The following is a 17,181-nucleotide window of genomic DNA, read 5'->3' as shown; positions in this document are numbered from 1 at the left end:
GGACAAAACTCTACTTAAAAGAGACACATGCACCCGCATGTTCATTGCAGCACTATTCACAGTAGCCAGGACATGGAAACAACCCAAATGTCCATCGACAGATGATTGGATTCGGAAAAGGTGGTATATATACACAATGGAATACTACTCAGCCATAAAAAAGAATGACATAATGCCATTTGCAGCAACATGGATGGAACTAGAGAATCTCATACTGAGTGAAATGAGCCAGAAAGACAAAGACAAATACCATATGATATCACTTATAACTGGAATCTAATATCCAGCACAAATGAACATCTCCTCAGAAAAGAAAATCACGGACTTGGAGAAGAGACTTGTGGTTGCCTGATGGGAGGGGGAGGGAGTGGGAGGGATCAGGAGCTTGGGCTTATCAGACACAACCTAGATAGATTTACAAGGAGATCCTGCTGAATAGCATTGAGAACTATGTCTAGATACTCATGCTGCAACAGAAGAAAGGGTGGGGGAAAAACTGTAATTGTAATGTATACATGTAAGGATAACCTGACCCCCTTGCTGTAGAGTGGGAAAATAAAAAAAATAAATAAATAAATAAATAAATAAATTATGATTTATAAAAAGATACCAATGCAGAAGATTTTAAATGTGCTAATAATATTGAAGTTTACATAGCTGTTAACAAAAATGAGTTTATGTTACCCGCATAAATGCTTGATGTGTTCTACAGGTAGCTTGTGTGCTTGATACTTTCATGCTTCCTGTAATTACATCAGAAGTTCCATTGGAAGAAAAGTAAAATCTCGATGGAGACTCTGCCTTTCTGTTCACATCCAGGCTCATGTTATAAAACAAAACTGCAGAAATGTAGAGAGAATTGTAATGAATATTATTATCTAAAGGCATTTGTTTTGTTATTTTTGAAGTGATAACAATCAAGTTATATACAATACTGGAAATATATTAAACTTCATTAAATAGCTTTCTAAAAACTAAACTGGAAACATAAAAGAAGGAACTTAAAATGCAAATTTCAAAAATTTTTATAAATTATGAAAAAGAATTATAAGCTTTTCTCTAGATTTCTATTTTTAAAATTAACATTTCTAGCTACTTGCTTAATCCTCCTATATATAAACATTTCAAAACTACAAAACCAAAGTTTTTACTAATAATAAAAGTTCTGAGTAAAGTTTCAGATTTTTCTGTCCTTTTGTCCTTAAGAACATCTGGCTAAGGAAGTACAGAAAGAGTACTACGCTCAAATGTCACTTGGAATAATTCTATTTTGTGTGGTTACAGAACTAATTTCATAAATGGTTGGGTTCATGTATTTCCATTTGTTTCCAATTTGAGGGGTTGCTGGTTTTTTTTTTTTTTTCTGATTGTTTTCATGTAAAGTGAACACATGGTTTAAAAGTTAAACCTATATAAACAGTTGACTCAACAGACATCCCCTCTCCAGCCCCAGACCCTGATTATTTCTCCTTGTTTTTATTGATTTCTGGTTTGATCTTCTAGTGCTAATTTGTGCAAAAATAAACACATACAGATAGATCTTCTCTCAATAAATATTCTGGTGGTTTGGTAAGAACTTATTTCAGATCTGACCTAGTAAATAATCATCTGCTAAAGAAGATCTTTGATAAGGAAGAAAATGAAGGAAAATTTACAACCACCAAAAAAATTCCACGCCTGATCTTACCAAGGAAGAAAGAGCTGGTTCTTGAATCTGAAAGGGTTCTTTATCAGAGTGGTGGTTGTCAGAGGCTGAGGTGGGGGAGAGTGAAACAGGTGAAGGGGATCAAAAGGTGCAAAGCTCCAGTTATGAAACAGATCAGCCATGGGGTAACGCAGAACATGGTGACGACAGCTAATTACACGGTATTGGATATTTGAAAAGTGCTAGGAGAATAGATCTTAAAAGTTCTCATTGCAAGAAAAAAGACATTTACAACTATGTATGGTGACTTATTCTGGTGATTATTTTGCAATGTACACAAATATTGAATCATGTTGTACACTTGAAACTAATACGTTTCAACTATGTAATCAATCGAATCAGTACAAAGGTTTTCAATTATACTTTAAGAGAAAACTTGAAAATAAAAGGGTTCTTTGCAAAACAAGCTGCATCTAAAAGTCTGCTGAGATACCATTAATTATATAGGAGCAATAATTCATAAGTGATATTTAAAATAATTTATATAATTCCTCAAATAACTTATATAGTTTCTCATTTTAGGAGTAACTTATTCTTCTGGAAGGATTTTTTTTCTATTTACTTCAAGTAAACATAAATATAAAACCTACGTCATTCCTACAAACTTCAAATAAATCTTTCAACATTCTTTTATTTAGAAAATAAAGTCCAAATCAATTGGCTTTGAAATGACAATAATTGAGATTCAATGCCTCAGAGATGGAGTTGCAGTTGAAACAGCCATCTACAAATTCATTACCCTGAGTTCAGATAAGTATATGAAAGAAGGGTAAATAAAAATCCACTCATAGCAAAAGGCAAAATGTCCTGGTTTCATTAAATATGTTTATGATGTGAATTATTTCTCCCCAAAGTCATTTTATGACAGCCATAAAGTGTGCTTCTGTAACAATGCTATGATTATTTATGCTTTTCATATATTCGTTTTCAACCATTTGAAGAAATATTTGGTCACAACGGAACTGGTAGTACAACAAGCTCTGATTTTCCACAAAGGAAAATAGTTCTATTTAATGTGTATCTTTCAGATAATCCATCAGCTGTCTATGTTACTGTGTTACTAGAGTCATGTCCTTAAATCGATACCATTTCTCTAATCGATAACCAGATGAAGGTTTTGTCCACTGTCCCATCACTGCATCTTTCATGATGGCTTTTGCACAGTGCTATTAAAAATGAGTCTGATCTGAAGTAGAGATACCAGGCTCATTCTGTATTTCTTATTACAGGCTACATTAGACTGAGGCCTCTGTTACATGATGCATTGTTTGGTTCAATAAATACTTGGTACCCTTCATGTTTAGATTACAGCCTGCAGGTCATGGATATAAACAACTCTTGATAGGTCTTGTGGCGCCCATGAAGTTGAAGAATTATTAATGTCCAAATGGTAAACTCAGGTATGCTTCTCTCCTACCATGGGCTAGTTTTATTAGCAGTTATTTTAATATTAGCTTAAATATAACATAATTAGAAACATTAACCAGCTAGAAACAATGTAAAACTTATAAAATCACACATATGTGATTTGGGACTAATCCAAGTGGTGGATGAGCCATATCAAAATGACTTTCTCCACAGGAGATAATTGAGAGTTGCCCATCTACAGGCAAATGGGCATGACTCTTAAGAGCTGACAGTCACGGTAAAACCTTAAGAGATGCATGTTATTTATGGAAATTAGAACCAAGATCTAGACTCCAGAGAAGCTTCTTCAATTACTCAAACAGGAAAGAATTTGAAGAAAAGAATCATAAGCCAGCTCAAGGCTTTTAAGAACCTTGTTTCAGCAAAACAGGGGAGGAAGTGTGGCAATGTTCTTTCTATTCTAAAGGGATCTTGCAGATTAAGCTCAGTTATTTCACCTTAAATAACATAGCAAGTGATACCCTTGCTTTGCTTCTTGCCCTAATCTCTAAACAACTTAACATGTTCAACTCATTGGTTAGAACAAAGCAAGAATCCAGAAGATGGAGAAAGGTTATCAGGTAGCTGCTGTCTCTTGCCCTAAAAACCTCCACGGTGAAGTACAGAAAGGGCTTAAAAGATGACCATGAGATGTATGAGTGAAGTGCATAGTGCACCAGGCATTAATTCTGTAAGGGCCCCTTACCAATGTAACCTGGAACCTCTTTGCCCTTATATGAGAAACAGAGTGTTAGCTTCATGCACACAGAAGGCAATCCATTTTCAACACAGTCAAAATGTGTTCTATTTACTGACTCAGGATGGTTTAAAGAAGCTTCAACAATCACTACAGGTCTTGTCCTAAGAATGAAATAAAATTAGCAATATTAATAGCAGAATTATTTTTTCCTTAAGAAGACAATTACATTTATTTTGTCAGTTTCTACTGGTCAAGTAATTTCATGAATCTACTTTATAAACAGTTTGTGTATATATACTTTATTAATTTCCATGTATGAATCAACAGAAATTTTTCATTTAAATTTCTGAAAATACTGACTTTGATGGTTTAAGTACATGTCTATGTAAGATGGAAAAAGTATCTTAAAGTTTAATGATTCAATTTCAGAGTACCAAAAAGAGTGTTATTAGGTCACCACCACTGCTGATTTTAAAAACTGCCTCCCATTATTTACAATTAAGCCCAATTGTCATTAAGCAGTGAAATGTATCAACTTTACCTTAGCAACACAGCAGAATCAGACCGAAAAGCACCAACTGCTACATCTGGAGGATAAAAAACAACACAGATTAATGATCATCATTAGTCAAAGAGAATTACTTTCAGCCATAAATACTTAACTACATATCACCTTTTGACTATATCAAAACACTATTTACAGAAAATTAATTAGAAAATATATGCTTACATCTTAAGATTCATTTCACATTTGTCTGAATCTGATCATTTACAATGACATTCATCCCTTTATAATATAAATATAAACATATGATATAAAGACAGCCTTAACACAACAAAATTCAATTTTTAAACTATAAACATTCATCTAGAAATAGCCTTTCAAATTACATTAAAAAACCCTCTTTCTTTTTTCATCATCATATGTTTGATTTATTTTATTTTATTTTATTTTATTTTATTTTATTTTATTTCAGGGCCACCATGTCTGTGATATACACCATAGCTCACCAGCTCATGGCAATGCTGGATCCTCAACCCAGGGAGTGAGGTCAAGGATCAAACCCAGATCCTCATGGATACCAGTCAGGATACTGAGCCACAATGGGAACTCCTTTTTGATTTATTTTCATGAGCACTTTTAATTTTTTCAAGAACAAGGAATAAAATGTTAAATAACTAAGACTGTAAAGCTCAGGAATTACTTAATTATTTCTGACTCATCCCTGAATTCAAAAAAAGCCTTAAAAATGAAGGGAAAAATTCACTAGTAAATTAGGACTTTTACCTGCCAGTTTTATATACTTCACAATAAAGCAGCATCCACAGTACAGCTTATTTCAATTTATAAAACATGGTAGGAGTTCCTGTTGTGTTCAGCAGGTTAAGAACCAGACTAGCATCCACGAGGATACAGGTTCAAACCCTGACCTCACTCAGTGTGTTAAAGGATCCAGCATTGAGGTGAGCTGTGATGTAGGTCACAGATGCAGCTCAGATCTGTAGGCCAGCAGCTATGGCTCAGATTCAACCCCTAGCCTGGGAACTTCCATATGCCATAGGTATAGTCCTAAAAAAAAAAAAAAAAAAAAAAGAAAGAAAACATGGTAAATTTTATACCCACCAACATATCCATTATTATCTGCATCAATTTGTCCAGATATAGACTGCCCAAACATACTTAATGATTTGCTGATTTGAAGTCCCTCAATTCTCTGAAAAATAGATAAGGTAAGTGGAAAGCAGGGTTTGAACATCTAGCATCTCAGAGAAACAATGATTTAGTTAAATAATGAGCCCTGACACACACCCCAGTGCATTAATAATAAATGCCTTGTAGTTAAGTCAAATATACTTGTCTAAGAGAAAGAGTAGTTTCTAGTTTGAAGTGAGAAGTTGACATCTACTTTGGGACAAGAAAAAAAAAAACTGCTTTCATTACTTTCTGAGCAGAGAGAAAATTATGTAGTATACATCTCCTAAAACAGTCCTGGCACTCTCTCTCCGGTCTTTTTTCTGGCTCTATATGTTATTTCCCTGAGGAACATGAATAACCAAACAAGGAATCTGGAAAATGAGACATCTACAATCACTTAATGGAGCCTGCTACTCATTTACCGCTTTTAGGCAGACTGCTTCCTAGCAACTCAAATCAGATATGTGCTTCCTAGTCCATGTACCTAATTTCATGTCCAGAAACTGACTTACAAGCATGTGTCATTCATTCTAAGACAACCAACATTCTTTGCTAGACAAGTATATATTTTTCATGTTACATAGAGAAACATTTACTGGTTTTTGCTTAATCAGAAATAACAGTAGTAGCTAATGTTTCCCCAAGAGTATCTTTAGAAATCTTTTTCTTCTTTCTATAAGTACGTAGTTTTTTCCATGTACTGAAATGCCCCAATTTTTCAAAATATGAAGGAAATCCAGAATTAGATGAGTAAACTTCAGTAAGGTGCTCTCATCTTATTGCTCTGCTCTGAAAGGAGCAGAGAAGCATACAAGTGTTTGCCCTCCCTGTGTAATCTCCATGAAATGTGGGGCTGCCGCCGCAAGGCAAGACACAGTTAACCAAATTCAAACGGGCTTATTTGGAATAGTAAAGATAGATCTCAAAACATAAATTTAATTAAATACAGAGAGAAATCTTTACTAGGTGAAAGATAAAGTAGAATGGAAATGAACCAGAACTCTCATTTATGGAAAAAAAAAAAATGGTTTCAAAGAGTTTTTAAATTTTTTTTTCTTTTTTTTTGGCTGCATCCCTGTGCCATATGGTAGTTCCCTAGCTAGGGGTCAATTCCAAGACCTATGCCACAGCCACAGCAAAGCAGGATCCAAGCTGTATCTACAACCTACACCACAGCTCACGGCAATGCTGGATCCTTAACCCACTGAGTGAGGACAGGGATCAAACCTGCATCCTTATGGACACTATGTTGGGTCCTTAACCCCACAACTGGAATTCCCTCAAGGAGTTATTAATAACCTTAAAAGTGAGAATATCTACTGTTACTATGAGAAAATGATGAAACTATATTAAGCATCTGAAAGAGCGAATTAAGAAAAATAGGTTCACGTTAATACTGGACGTTCTAAGAAAGATTACCAACGCTTCTTTTGAAAATGGAACACTATCCTACCTGTGAGAACGCTGATGAGATCCCATCTGCTCGACCATTGTAAATATAAATAGCACCTCGCAAATCATCTTCCTGTGGAGCTCCAATAGCAACATCTATTCAAGAATTTAAATGGCAGAAAATAAATTCTTAATGCAAAGAATGCAATTCTGAAAACTAACCTTCATGCTCCTTAATTCATATCACATAAGTAAACTCCTTATCCAAAAACATTTTTCTCACTGGAGAGAAAAAAATTATAAAACATTGTCATTGTCATAGCACTGTACAGGATTGTACAGATAAATCTGTGTAAGGAAGAAGCTTAGAGTTTCAGGGTCTTAGAGGCTGGTTAACAGAATGCTTAAGCTTATAAGTTCTACAGTCAGACTGTCAGGGCCTGACCCCCAGCACTGAGCTACACTGAGCCCTGCCCCCCTTATTTTAAGTTTTATTGAAATACAGTTAATTTATAAGGCTTGACAATTTCTGCTGTACAACAAAGTGACCCAGTCATACATATACACATATCCATTCTGATTCTTTTCCCATATAGTTATCACATAATACTGGGTAGAGTTCTCTGTGCTATACAGCAGGTCCCCCTCTCTGTATCTCAGTTCCCTCACCTATAGCACAAGATCACAAGAGAAATCATCCTCAGGAAAAAAATACAAAACTCATGTAAAAGTGCTTAGAACAGTGTGTGGCATATAATAAGTTATTATAATGTATAAATATTATAAAACCACAAGAATTCTTACATTAAACTCTAGGTTTTATTTTATTTGCAAAATGAATTCTAAATTAATCCTGTCCCAATGAACGTGATTAAGATACTTGTTAAGGCTATGTTTTCACATAAAAAAAGAACAAGAAAAAACAGCAGTAATGACATGGTTGCTTAAATGCTATAAGTACATAGCATGCAGGAGAAAAATAATGTTCAATAGCTGCAAGAGCATTTCATTATTTTTTTACCAAATATTATGTCTATTTATACATTTGTTTATATACAATGTTTTCTTATTACTTAAATAGAAACCTAAAATACAGATAGTTTGCTTTCATGATACTCATTTTTTTTTATCATTGTTCATCAGATCTGAAAGCTTTTTAACAGCTACAGAGGTAATTTTTCACTGCTGCTTCAATGGGAGTAAAAACATCTTTGATATATAATTCTATGCCAAATGCTATTCAATTTTTCAAAGAAAAAGCTTTTCTATTTTCATCTAAAATTAAATAGTAGGCTCACCTTATATCTATTTTGCTTACACATACCAAGGCTAGCCTCTTTTGCTTCTGCAAACTATTTTGTTTTCATAAAACTAACCTTCATGCTTAAGTTTTCATATACAAATACACCTCATTCATTTACTCATTCAGTGGAAAACTATTGAGCACCTACTGCACCTGAGACATTTGCCAGGAGCAGTACCCCAAAAAGGAAGAACAGCAAGTAAAAATAATAACACAGCATGTGAAGAGAAGGTGGTGGAAATTAGGAAAGGCTTCTCATAGAAGGTGATGCCAATGCTGAGATGAAAGTATTGCCAGATCAGGGGCAGGTGAAGAAAAGCAAAGTTTTAGACAGACCCCGAGCAATAGGAGGGGAACATAAAGGCATCATGGCACACAGGAAGACTAACAATTTGGAAAAGCTGGAGCCAATTATGTGCAGACTGAATACATTCAGCAACATAAGGGGTAGGGGTGGGAAGGAAAAAAGGAAGGGGAGAGGGAGAGGGAGGCAAGGGGAAGGAGTGAGGGAAGAAGTATCCTGTAACCACTGAAGACAAGACCAGTTGGGAAGAAGTATCCTGTAACCACTGAAGACAAGACCAGTTAGCAATCTCATTAACCCGTGGTGGGTTTATACTTCAACCACTGCGGCTACTCCTGAGTAACTAGAATTTTATACCTTGATTCTTAATGATAATATATGAACAGATCACAAGTTGGGTTATAAGATTATTGATACTATAAGAATTTCTGTTTATCAGTTCTAGCACTAGTGATCTATAGTAAGGCAATTATCTTAAAACAATACACAGATGAGCCTTTTCAGCTGAAGTAAGAAGACCCAGATCAATTTAATTCTAAGCAGAAGACATTTAAGTATATTTGGTCATTGGCTATCTTATATATAGATCCAAAATCTTACTTCCTATGATGACATTTGGATCTATTTATAATGTACTGAAGTTTTACCTATCATAATAGTAATGAGGAGAATATATATGATAAATAATAAAATGGTTTTCCATGTCAATGCAATTCACTTGGGACAAAACAGAATAAACACTGAGGTATTTGACAATTGTTTTTACTTTTCTTTTTATTATAGTTTATTTTTGAAATTTAATTTTACTGGAGTCTAGTTGATTTACAATGTTGTATTAGTTTCAGGTGTACAGCAAAGTGAATCAGACATATAAATATATCCATTCTTTTTTTTATATAGGTTATTGCAAACTATTGAGTAGATTTTCCTGTGCTATACAGTAGGTTTTAATTAATCTATTTATTAGAGTACTGTGTATATGTTATTCCACTGCCAATAAAAATCACAATGATTATCATTAGCATAATAATAATCTTAACATCAGCTAGCACTTATATAATGTTTACAGTGCAGGCACTGTGATAGGGGCTTTACATATAATTCATGGCATTTTCACATATCCCACTGTAACCCATGTAACTCTCACCAGAGCCCTATCAAAGAAATACTTTGGGATACCCACTTTTTATAGATAAGGTAACTGAGGTACAGAACGTAACTTGCTCAAGGTCACAGAACCAGATGTGGTAGAATTGGCATTTAAACACTGCAGTCTGACTCTAGATCTGTGTTGTCCATCACATACTCTATAAAATCATTAACAATAGAGTTATGACCAACATTCTCCCCTACTGGCACCTGATCCTCTTCTGTGTGAAAGACGTGCTCAATAAATGATTGATAATATATAAGCATTTTAGGAGCACATAAAATAATACAACATAAAGTTTACAACTGTAGAATTTTATTATTGTTCTGTTAAAAAATACTCAAACACATGCTAAAAGTCAGGTGACAATATGCTTTAATAAAAATAAATACGATTAATAAAAAAATAAAAGTCAAGTGATAAAGCTCAAAGTAAAAACCTAAACCAAAAAGAGTGGAATGACCTAATCTACTTTATGGGTAAAATGCTATCATCTGTCTGTCTGGTCACAATGGTTGAGTAGGTCTGTCTCTCTATTATCTATTCTGTAAACTTTCTCATACATTTGATGAACTTTTTATGCTGGACTCTTGAACTGATTTGTTATCTTCTTAGAAAATGGCTTGTTTTGCTTTTCTAAGGACACGGAAAATATATTTTGTTTCTTTTGAAGAACAATATAAATTATATCATAAATGCCAAAATAACTGAGGTCTACTATTCAAAACACTACAAAACTGCACATAGGAAAAGGACATTAAGTCTGATTTGCATCTAAGACTGGGGGTAGAAGGAAAAAGAACAGGTGCAGTTTTCATCTCTTTTCCACACAAGCCCACACACCCTGCCATGAACATGAAGTAACTTCATCCAAATCCCAGAAAAATAAACTAGGTTACAAGATGAGGGAACAAGAGAATCTCATAATGAAAAATAAAACACAGATGCCCTATTGTCTCACCCAGGCAGATACAGTAGAATGGGATTAAAGACCTCAGTGAAGAACTAACACTGAACCAACTTCCAAATCAGCATAGTCTTGGCTAAAACCTAAAATGTAGAAAACACACATCTATGGGCAAAACAGCTATGTTACTCAGCCATAAAAAAGAAATCTTGTCATTTGCAGCAACATGGATGGACCTTGACAGAAGTACGCTAAATAAATCAGAGAAAGATGAATACTCTGTAATCTCAATTATACACAGAATTTAAAAAAAATTCATAGAAACAGATCAAACTGTTGATTGTCAACAGATGGGGGGATGGAAAGTGAGGAAATGAGTGAAGTTGGTCAAAAAAATACAAATTTCCAGTTACAAAATCAGCAAGTCCTGGGGACATACAGCATGGTGACTATAGTTAACAATATTGTACTGTGTATTTGGAAGTTGCTGAGAGGGTAGATCTTAAAAGTTTTCATCACAAGGAAAAAATTGTAACTATGTGAGGTGATGGACAGTAAACTTATTGCAAAATAATTCAGACCATACATGCTTATCAACCATTATGCTGTATACCTTAAACTTATTCAGTGTTACATGTCAATTACATCTCAATAAAACTGGAAGAAAAAATGGAATAAATTAGAAAAAAAATATGATATTACATACATACACTGAAGTGAATCAGAATGAATGTGGCCACTAGATGTAAATAGTTGTGATTATATATGAAATTATAAATAGCACAAAAATATCCTGAAATATTGAAATCATTCCTTTGAATTAACAGTCTTCCATGCATAAAGGTATTATCTTTAAGAGATGGGCTGAGGGCTCCAAGACACAAATGCTATATGAAACCCAGGTTCTCATACTCTGAAATAATGCATTGTGCCCTGCAGGTCTCCTTTAAGTTCTCCCTCTCTAAGTCTAAAGGACAGAACAGCTTCTGTCTGTTCTTCACATCAATGGAAAATTGTCTCAGATTCTCCCAAGTACTGGAGTGATTTTGATAAGGGAACTTGCCTACTGTCCATAACGTTTTTATAACTCAATCTGATTATAAGAATAATTCAGGTTTGTTATTAACATTTAGATGCCACAAAACTCATTTCTTATGAGCACATACACAAATATTTTAGTACATTCAAAGTAGTGAATGCTTTTCCTTGGCTGTGTCAGTTAAAACAGGGTGTAGAAGGAAGGAATTCTAAGTAAACAAATATTTTACCAAGTGATGACTTTGTTTTTAAAGAAAGAATTTTATTATTTCATATAAGTATATGAAATATCAATGTGCAAAAACATGTTTTTTAATAGATATTTATTAAGTTGGGTCTTTAAATTTACCACTTAATTTTTTTAATGTCTTCATCTTATATTCCATTTGATTGTAAAACCATAAGAAAAGAGTGTGTTCCTGGATTGGGAAAATCAATATTGTAAAAATGGCCATACTACCCAAAGCAATCTACAGATTCAATGCAATCCCTATCAAATGACCCATGACATTTTTCACAGAACTAGAACAAACAATCCAAACATTTATATGGAACAACAAAAGACCCAGAATCGCTAAAACAATCCTGAGAAACAAAAACCAAGCAGGAGGCATAACTCTCCCAGACTTCAAGAAATACTACAAAGCCACAGTCATCAAAACAGTGTGGTACTGGTATCAAAACAGACAGACAGACCAATGGAACAGAATAGAGAATCCGGAAATAAACCCTGACACCTATGGTCAATTAATCTTTGACAAGGGAGGCAAGAACATAAAGTGGGAAAAAGAAAGTCTATTCAGCAAGCAGTGCTGGGAAACCTGGACAGCTGCATGCAAAGCAATGAAACTAGAACATACCCTCACACCATGCACAAAAATACTCCAAATGGCTGAAAGAAATATATGACAGGACACCATCAAACTCCTAGAAGAAAACATAGGCAAAACACTCTCTGACATCAACATCATGAATATTTTCTCAGGTCAGTCTCCCAAAGCAATTGAAATTAGAGCGAAAATAAACCCATGGGACCTCATCAAACTGAAAAGCTTTTGCACAGCAAAGGAAACCCAAAAGAAAACAAAAAGACAACTTTCAGAATGGGAGAAAACAGTTTCAAATGATGCAACTGACAAGTGCCAATCTCTAGAGTATATAAACAACTTATACAACCCAACAGCAAAAAAACCAATCAATCAATGGAAAAATGGGCAAAAGACCTGAATAGACATTTCTCCAAAGAAGATATACAGATGGCCAACAAACACATGAAAAAATGCTCAACATCGCTGATTATAAGAGAAATGCAAATCAAAACTACCATGAGATACCACCTCACACCAGTCAGAATGGCCATCATTCATAAATCCACAAATAACAAGTGCTGGAGGGGCCGTGGAGAAAAGGGAACCCTCCTGCACTGTTGGTGGGAATGGAAACTGGTACAGCCACTATGGAGAACAGTTTGGAGATACCTTAGAAATCTATACATAGAACTTCCATATGACCCTGCAATCCCACTCTTGGGCATCTATCCGGACAAAACTCTACTTAAAAGAGACACATGCACCCGCATGTTCATTGCAGCACTATTCACAGTAGCCAGGACATGGAAACAACCTAAATGTCCATCGACAGATGATTGGATTCGGAAGAGGTGGTATATATACACAATGGAATACTACTCAGCCATAAAAAAGAATGACATAATGCCATTTGCAGCAACATGGATGGAACTAGAGAATCTCATCCTGAGTGACATGAGCCAGAAAGACAAAGACAAATACCATATGATATCACTTATAACTGGAATCTAATATCCACCACAAATGAACATCTCCTCAGAAAAGAAAATCATGGACTTGGAGAAGAGACTTGTGGCTGCCTGATGGGAGGGGGAGGGGGAGGGAGTGGGAGGGATCAGGAGCTTGGGCTTATCAGACACAACTTAGAATAGATTTACAAGGAGATCCTGCTGAATAGCATTGAGAACTTTGTCTAGATACTCATGTTGCAACAGAACAAAGGGTGGGGGAAAAAATGTAATTGTAATGTATACATGTAAGGATAACCTGACCCCCTTGCTGTACAGTGGGAAAATAAAAAAATATATATTAAAAAAAAAAAAAAGAAAAGAGTGCCACTATGTCCTTCATTTACATTCATTATGGCACATACTCTATACCTGGCATGGTACAAATGACACAAAATAAGTGTTCAATTAAATACTATAGAATTGCTGATTACTTGTGAAATGTAACATTCATCCTAACAGCATTTGATATTTTGATGTAAATTTTTATATGTAATCATTACCATAAAAATAATCTACATATACTTTTCATCTCCTTTTGTTTTAAAAATAGTAAAACAAATCCAAAAATGGTAATATTTTTGTAACAAATTACACTTATATTCAATAGGGCTCATGGGGAACATATATTCAATAACCAACTAGCTTTCTTCTTGTAGAATAACATGGTTTATACATTTAAAGTAGAATGAATCATTTAGGCAAAAGAAGAAATTAAGAAAGTGAGAATTTACAGTACTCCCTCACTTATTTCCAGGATCCAAGGATGTTTTTACCTAATTCTACATACGGTTGCCAATGACCATCAAGAAGACAATTCTGAGCCCTGAAAACATCAAATGCTTATTTGCTAAACTTTAGGAATTATACACTCTCAAGTCCATTTATCATTTTAGGCACAGTTTTAGCAGGCTTAACTACTGTTCAGAAGTATATTGAAAAAAGCAAATTTTAAGAGGGCAGGCTGGTAGACAGGTACATCCACAGCAGGACCAACATCTAATTCACAATCACAGTTATGATGGCATCATCATTTCTATTATTGAAATGCATCTATATCAGTTGGCAACTAACCTCCGTGTCTGCCAGTTGCCCCCTTACCACTCACTGCTCAGGACTCTCTCCTGGAATTCCCAAATCCTCCCACAATGTGGCAGCTGAGCAAGGAAAGGCTGGCATAGCAAGGAGCTTTCAGAGCCGGGCTCCAGCTCTGCAGCCAGGGTCTGTTGGGTTTTGTCCGTGTCTCTGCTGAACTGATAGTTAAATACTACGGTTCTATGATACACATTTTTTATTACATTTTCATATTTATGAAATAAGAATCCTTCTTAAAATAGAAAAATAGGGAGTCAGTTTAAGAGGCACTATTTTTTTTAAGGGACACATAAAATAATGATCTTACTTATAATCAATGGTGCCCTAGAATCAATGAAATAAGGTATTTTGAATATTATTCTTTATTAATAGTGGTGAGAATCAATAGTTGACAACTGAGAAGAAATCAGGTTCAACACTAAAAAAAAAAGTTAGCATACCAGTCCGGCTTCATCATCTATAGAAACGCAAACTACATAAACCTCCAATTATATTCTCCTCCATGTGCCATTTTAAAAGTGGAAAATAAGAATTAGATATTTTTAATTACCTTCAAAGCCATCATTATCAATGTCACCAAGATTGACTATAGATTCCCCAAATCTTGCAGCATATTTGTCACTTCCGACAAGCTCTGTTTCCATTTCATTCATTACTGCTCCCTAGATAGAGAGGAGAGAAAGGTGTCATTATAACACTCCCTGACAACTTTACACATGATTTACTGTTGTAATTGGATATGGATTTTTTTTTCTAATGCTTCAAACAAGTTGGACAAACTATAGTCTGAGCTTTAGTACACACATCTCAGTTCAATTCAATAAATATTTATCAAGTATGTCAATATACAGAATAGAATGATTAGAGCTCAGAGGACATAAAAAAATGTCAAAATCATGATCCCTAGCTTTGAAAATCCAATAAATCATTTTGATAATTCAATGCAGCAAATATTTAGTGAGCTCCTAGTAAAGGCAATGTACTATGCGAAGAGTGAACTGGTGAAAGGGGAAAAGCAGGGTGTGTATATGACACGCCCTTTCCTGAAGAAGTGCTCTGTTGCTGGAATATGTAGCACAAGCATGTCAATGACTCAGAAGTTCAGACTTCTTTGAGACCTCAAGCAGCAAAGAGAGCATGTCTAATTTTGAGAGCCAGAGAAGATTGCATAAAGGAAGTGGTAGTCAAGGTGGCTATTTAAGGAATGGCACAGCTTTGATACATAGAGAAACCAGCAAAACACAAATTCCAAAGCATTTAGCTATAATGATTAGTATGTACAATAAATGAGACCTAAAAAGTCAAACTGGAGTCTTATGGGGTGGGACTTTGAATGCTGGGAGAAATTTATTCTCAATTGAGAAAACAAAACAACCACTTAAGCTTTCTGAGTTGAGGAGGGACACAACTTAAGCTGCCTTTGGAATTTTTTTCCAGTAGCACTGGAGCATGGATCAGTTAACTGCTGTCTTTGCAGTTGGAAGATGAGTTACTACAATTAGACACTCACTAATGTTTCCAAAAGAGCTGTTGCAATAACAGCTGCCAGACCTCTCTCCCAATTCTGATCATGTAACTTCCCTGTAATGAAAAAATAAAAAAATCCACACACTACTCATCATAGATAATTTCCTCTTCCCAAACTAGTCTGTCCTTCGTTCCCACAGACACAAATGTTCTTCCCCTTGTGAAGTGCCTTTTACTTTTTATTTTCCAACTAAAAAATTTCTATACTTATTTTTCTTCTAGAGAATTGCCTAATTTAAAAAGGGCAGAAGGCAGAAGAGGCTCCAGTGAGGATGAGGGGGTGCAGACCTAAGACAACTCAATGGCACTGAATTTCCAGGGGTAGAGTTTCAAGAAGTGGAGATCACTCTTCTTCAAGGATTCTCCAGTCACAGAAAGGTGACTAAGAGTTCGCTGGGGACCTCTGAGAGCTATTTTAGCAGAAGTGGGTGGAAGCCAGATTCATTCAAGTATCATTCCTTCTTGAGTTCATTCAAAAACAATTACTGAGCACCTGCTTGTCCAGAACTCTTTTGAGCCCTGAGGAAACAGCAGTAAATGAGACAGTGGATTCCTTTCCACATGGTGTTTATACTCCAACAGAAGAACAGGCAATGGCAAATCAAACCAATAAATATGTAATATAATATCAGGGAGTGGCTAGTATCTTTTTAGAGCTAAGAAACAGGAAGATGGAAGGGAACAAAGGAAGAATACTTTATTCAGACATCTTAAAGCTGAAATCAATTATGAAATTAATCCAGCATTGAATAGTGAAGAAGTGAGGGGTGAACAAGTAATCTACTGGGTAGAGCCCCTCCCTTGCCCTTTAAGCAAGTGGATAAAAGATCCCCTTTTATCTGTTTTTCATTCTAGGCTTGCATAAGATTTCAATGGGAAAAACTGTCCTATATCACCTTATCTTGGGTATATACTCTACTGTTGCAAAATGTTTTTAAAAAGTTTAGTTTTAAAGAGAAAGAAAAGTATGTAGAATGAAGATGTAACTAGTATAAGGAAGACCATTTATGGATAAGGGAATGTGAAATATCTACTCAAGAAAAAGTATTTCACCATTAATGAGATAAAAATGATCACTTCATAGGTGATATGCTTTCCCTATTAAACTTAGGTTTAAAGTCCAGGAAACCCCAATATATAA

At 35.0% G+C, this 17,181-nt stretch overlaps 1 protein-coding gene across 3 annotated transcripts in view; it reads right to left on the bottom strand.

Moving 5' to 3' along the window:
• ITGA4 (integrin subunit alpha 4) overlaps positions 1–17,181 on the bottom strand; it is an 86,375-nt gene that overhangs the window by 37,641 nt on the left and 31,553 nt on the right. For all 3 annotated transcript variants that reach the window (XM_013982231.2, XM_003133517.4, XR_002339183.1), the window contains 6 exons: positions 15,064–15,175; positions 6,962–7,056; positions 5,437–5,527; positions 4,354–4,399; positions 3,819–3,973; positions 685–839 (listed from right to left, as the gene is read on the bottom strand). In XM_013982231.2, the coding sequence (XP_013837685.1) occupies positions 685–839; positions 3,819–3,973; positions 4,354–4,399; positions 5,437–5,527; positions 6,962–7,056; positions 15,064–15,175 (654 nt within the window). Of the gene's footprint in view, positions 1–684; positions 840–3,818; positions 3,974–4,353; positions 4,400–5,436; positions 5,528–6,961; positions 7,057–15,063; positions 15,176–17,181 lie in introns of those variants that run through there.

Source organism: Sus scrofa, chromosome 15, assembly GCF_000003025.6.
Source record: "Sus scrofa isolate TJ Tabasco breed Duroc chromosome 15, Sscrofa11.1, whole genome shotgun sequence".
NCBI lineage: Eukaryota > Metazoa > Chordata > Mammalia > Artiodactyla > Suidae > Sus > Sus scrofa.
Note: the sequence above shows the minus strand (reverse complement) of the source record. Positions and strands in the feature narration are given on the sequence as shown.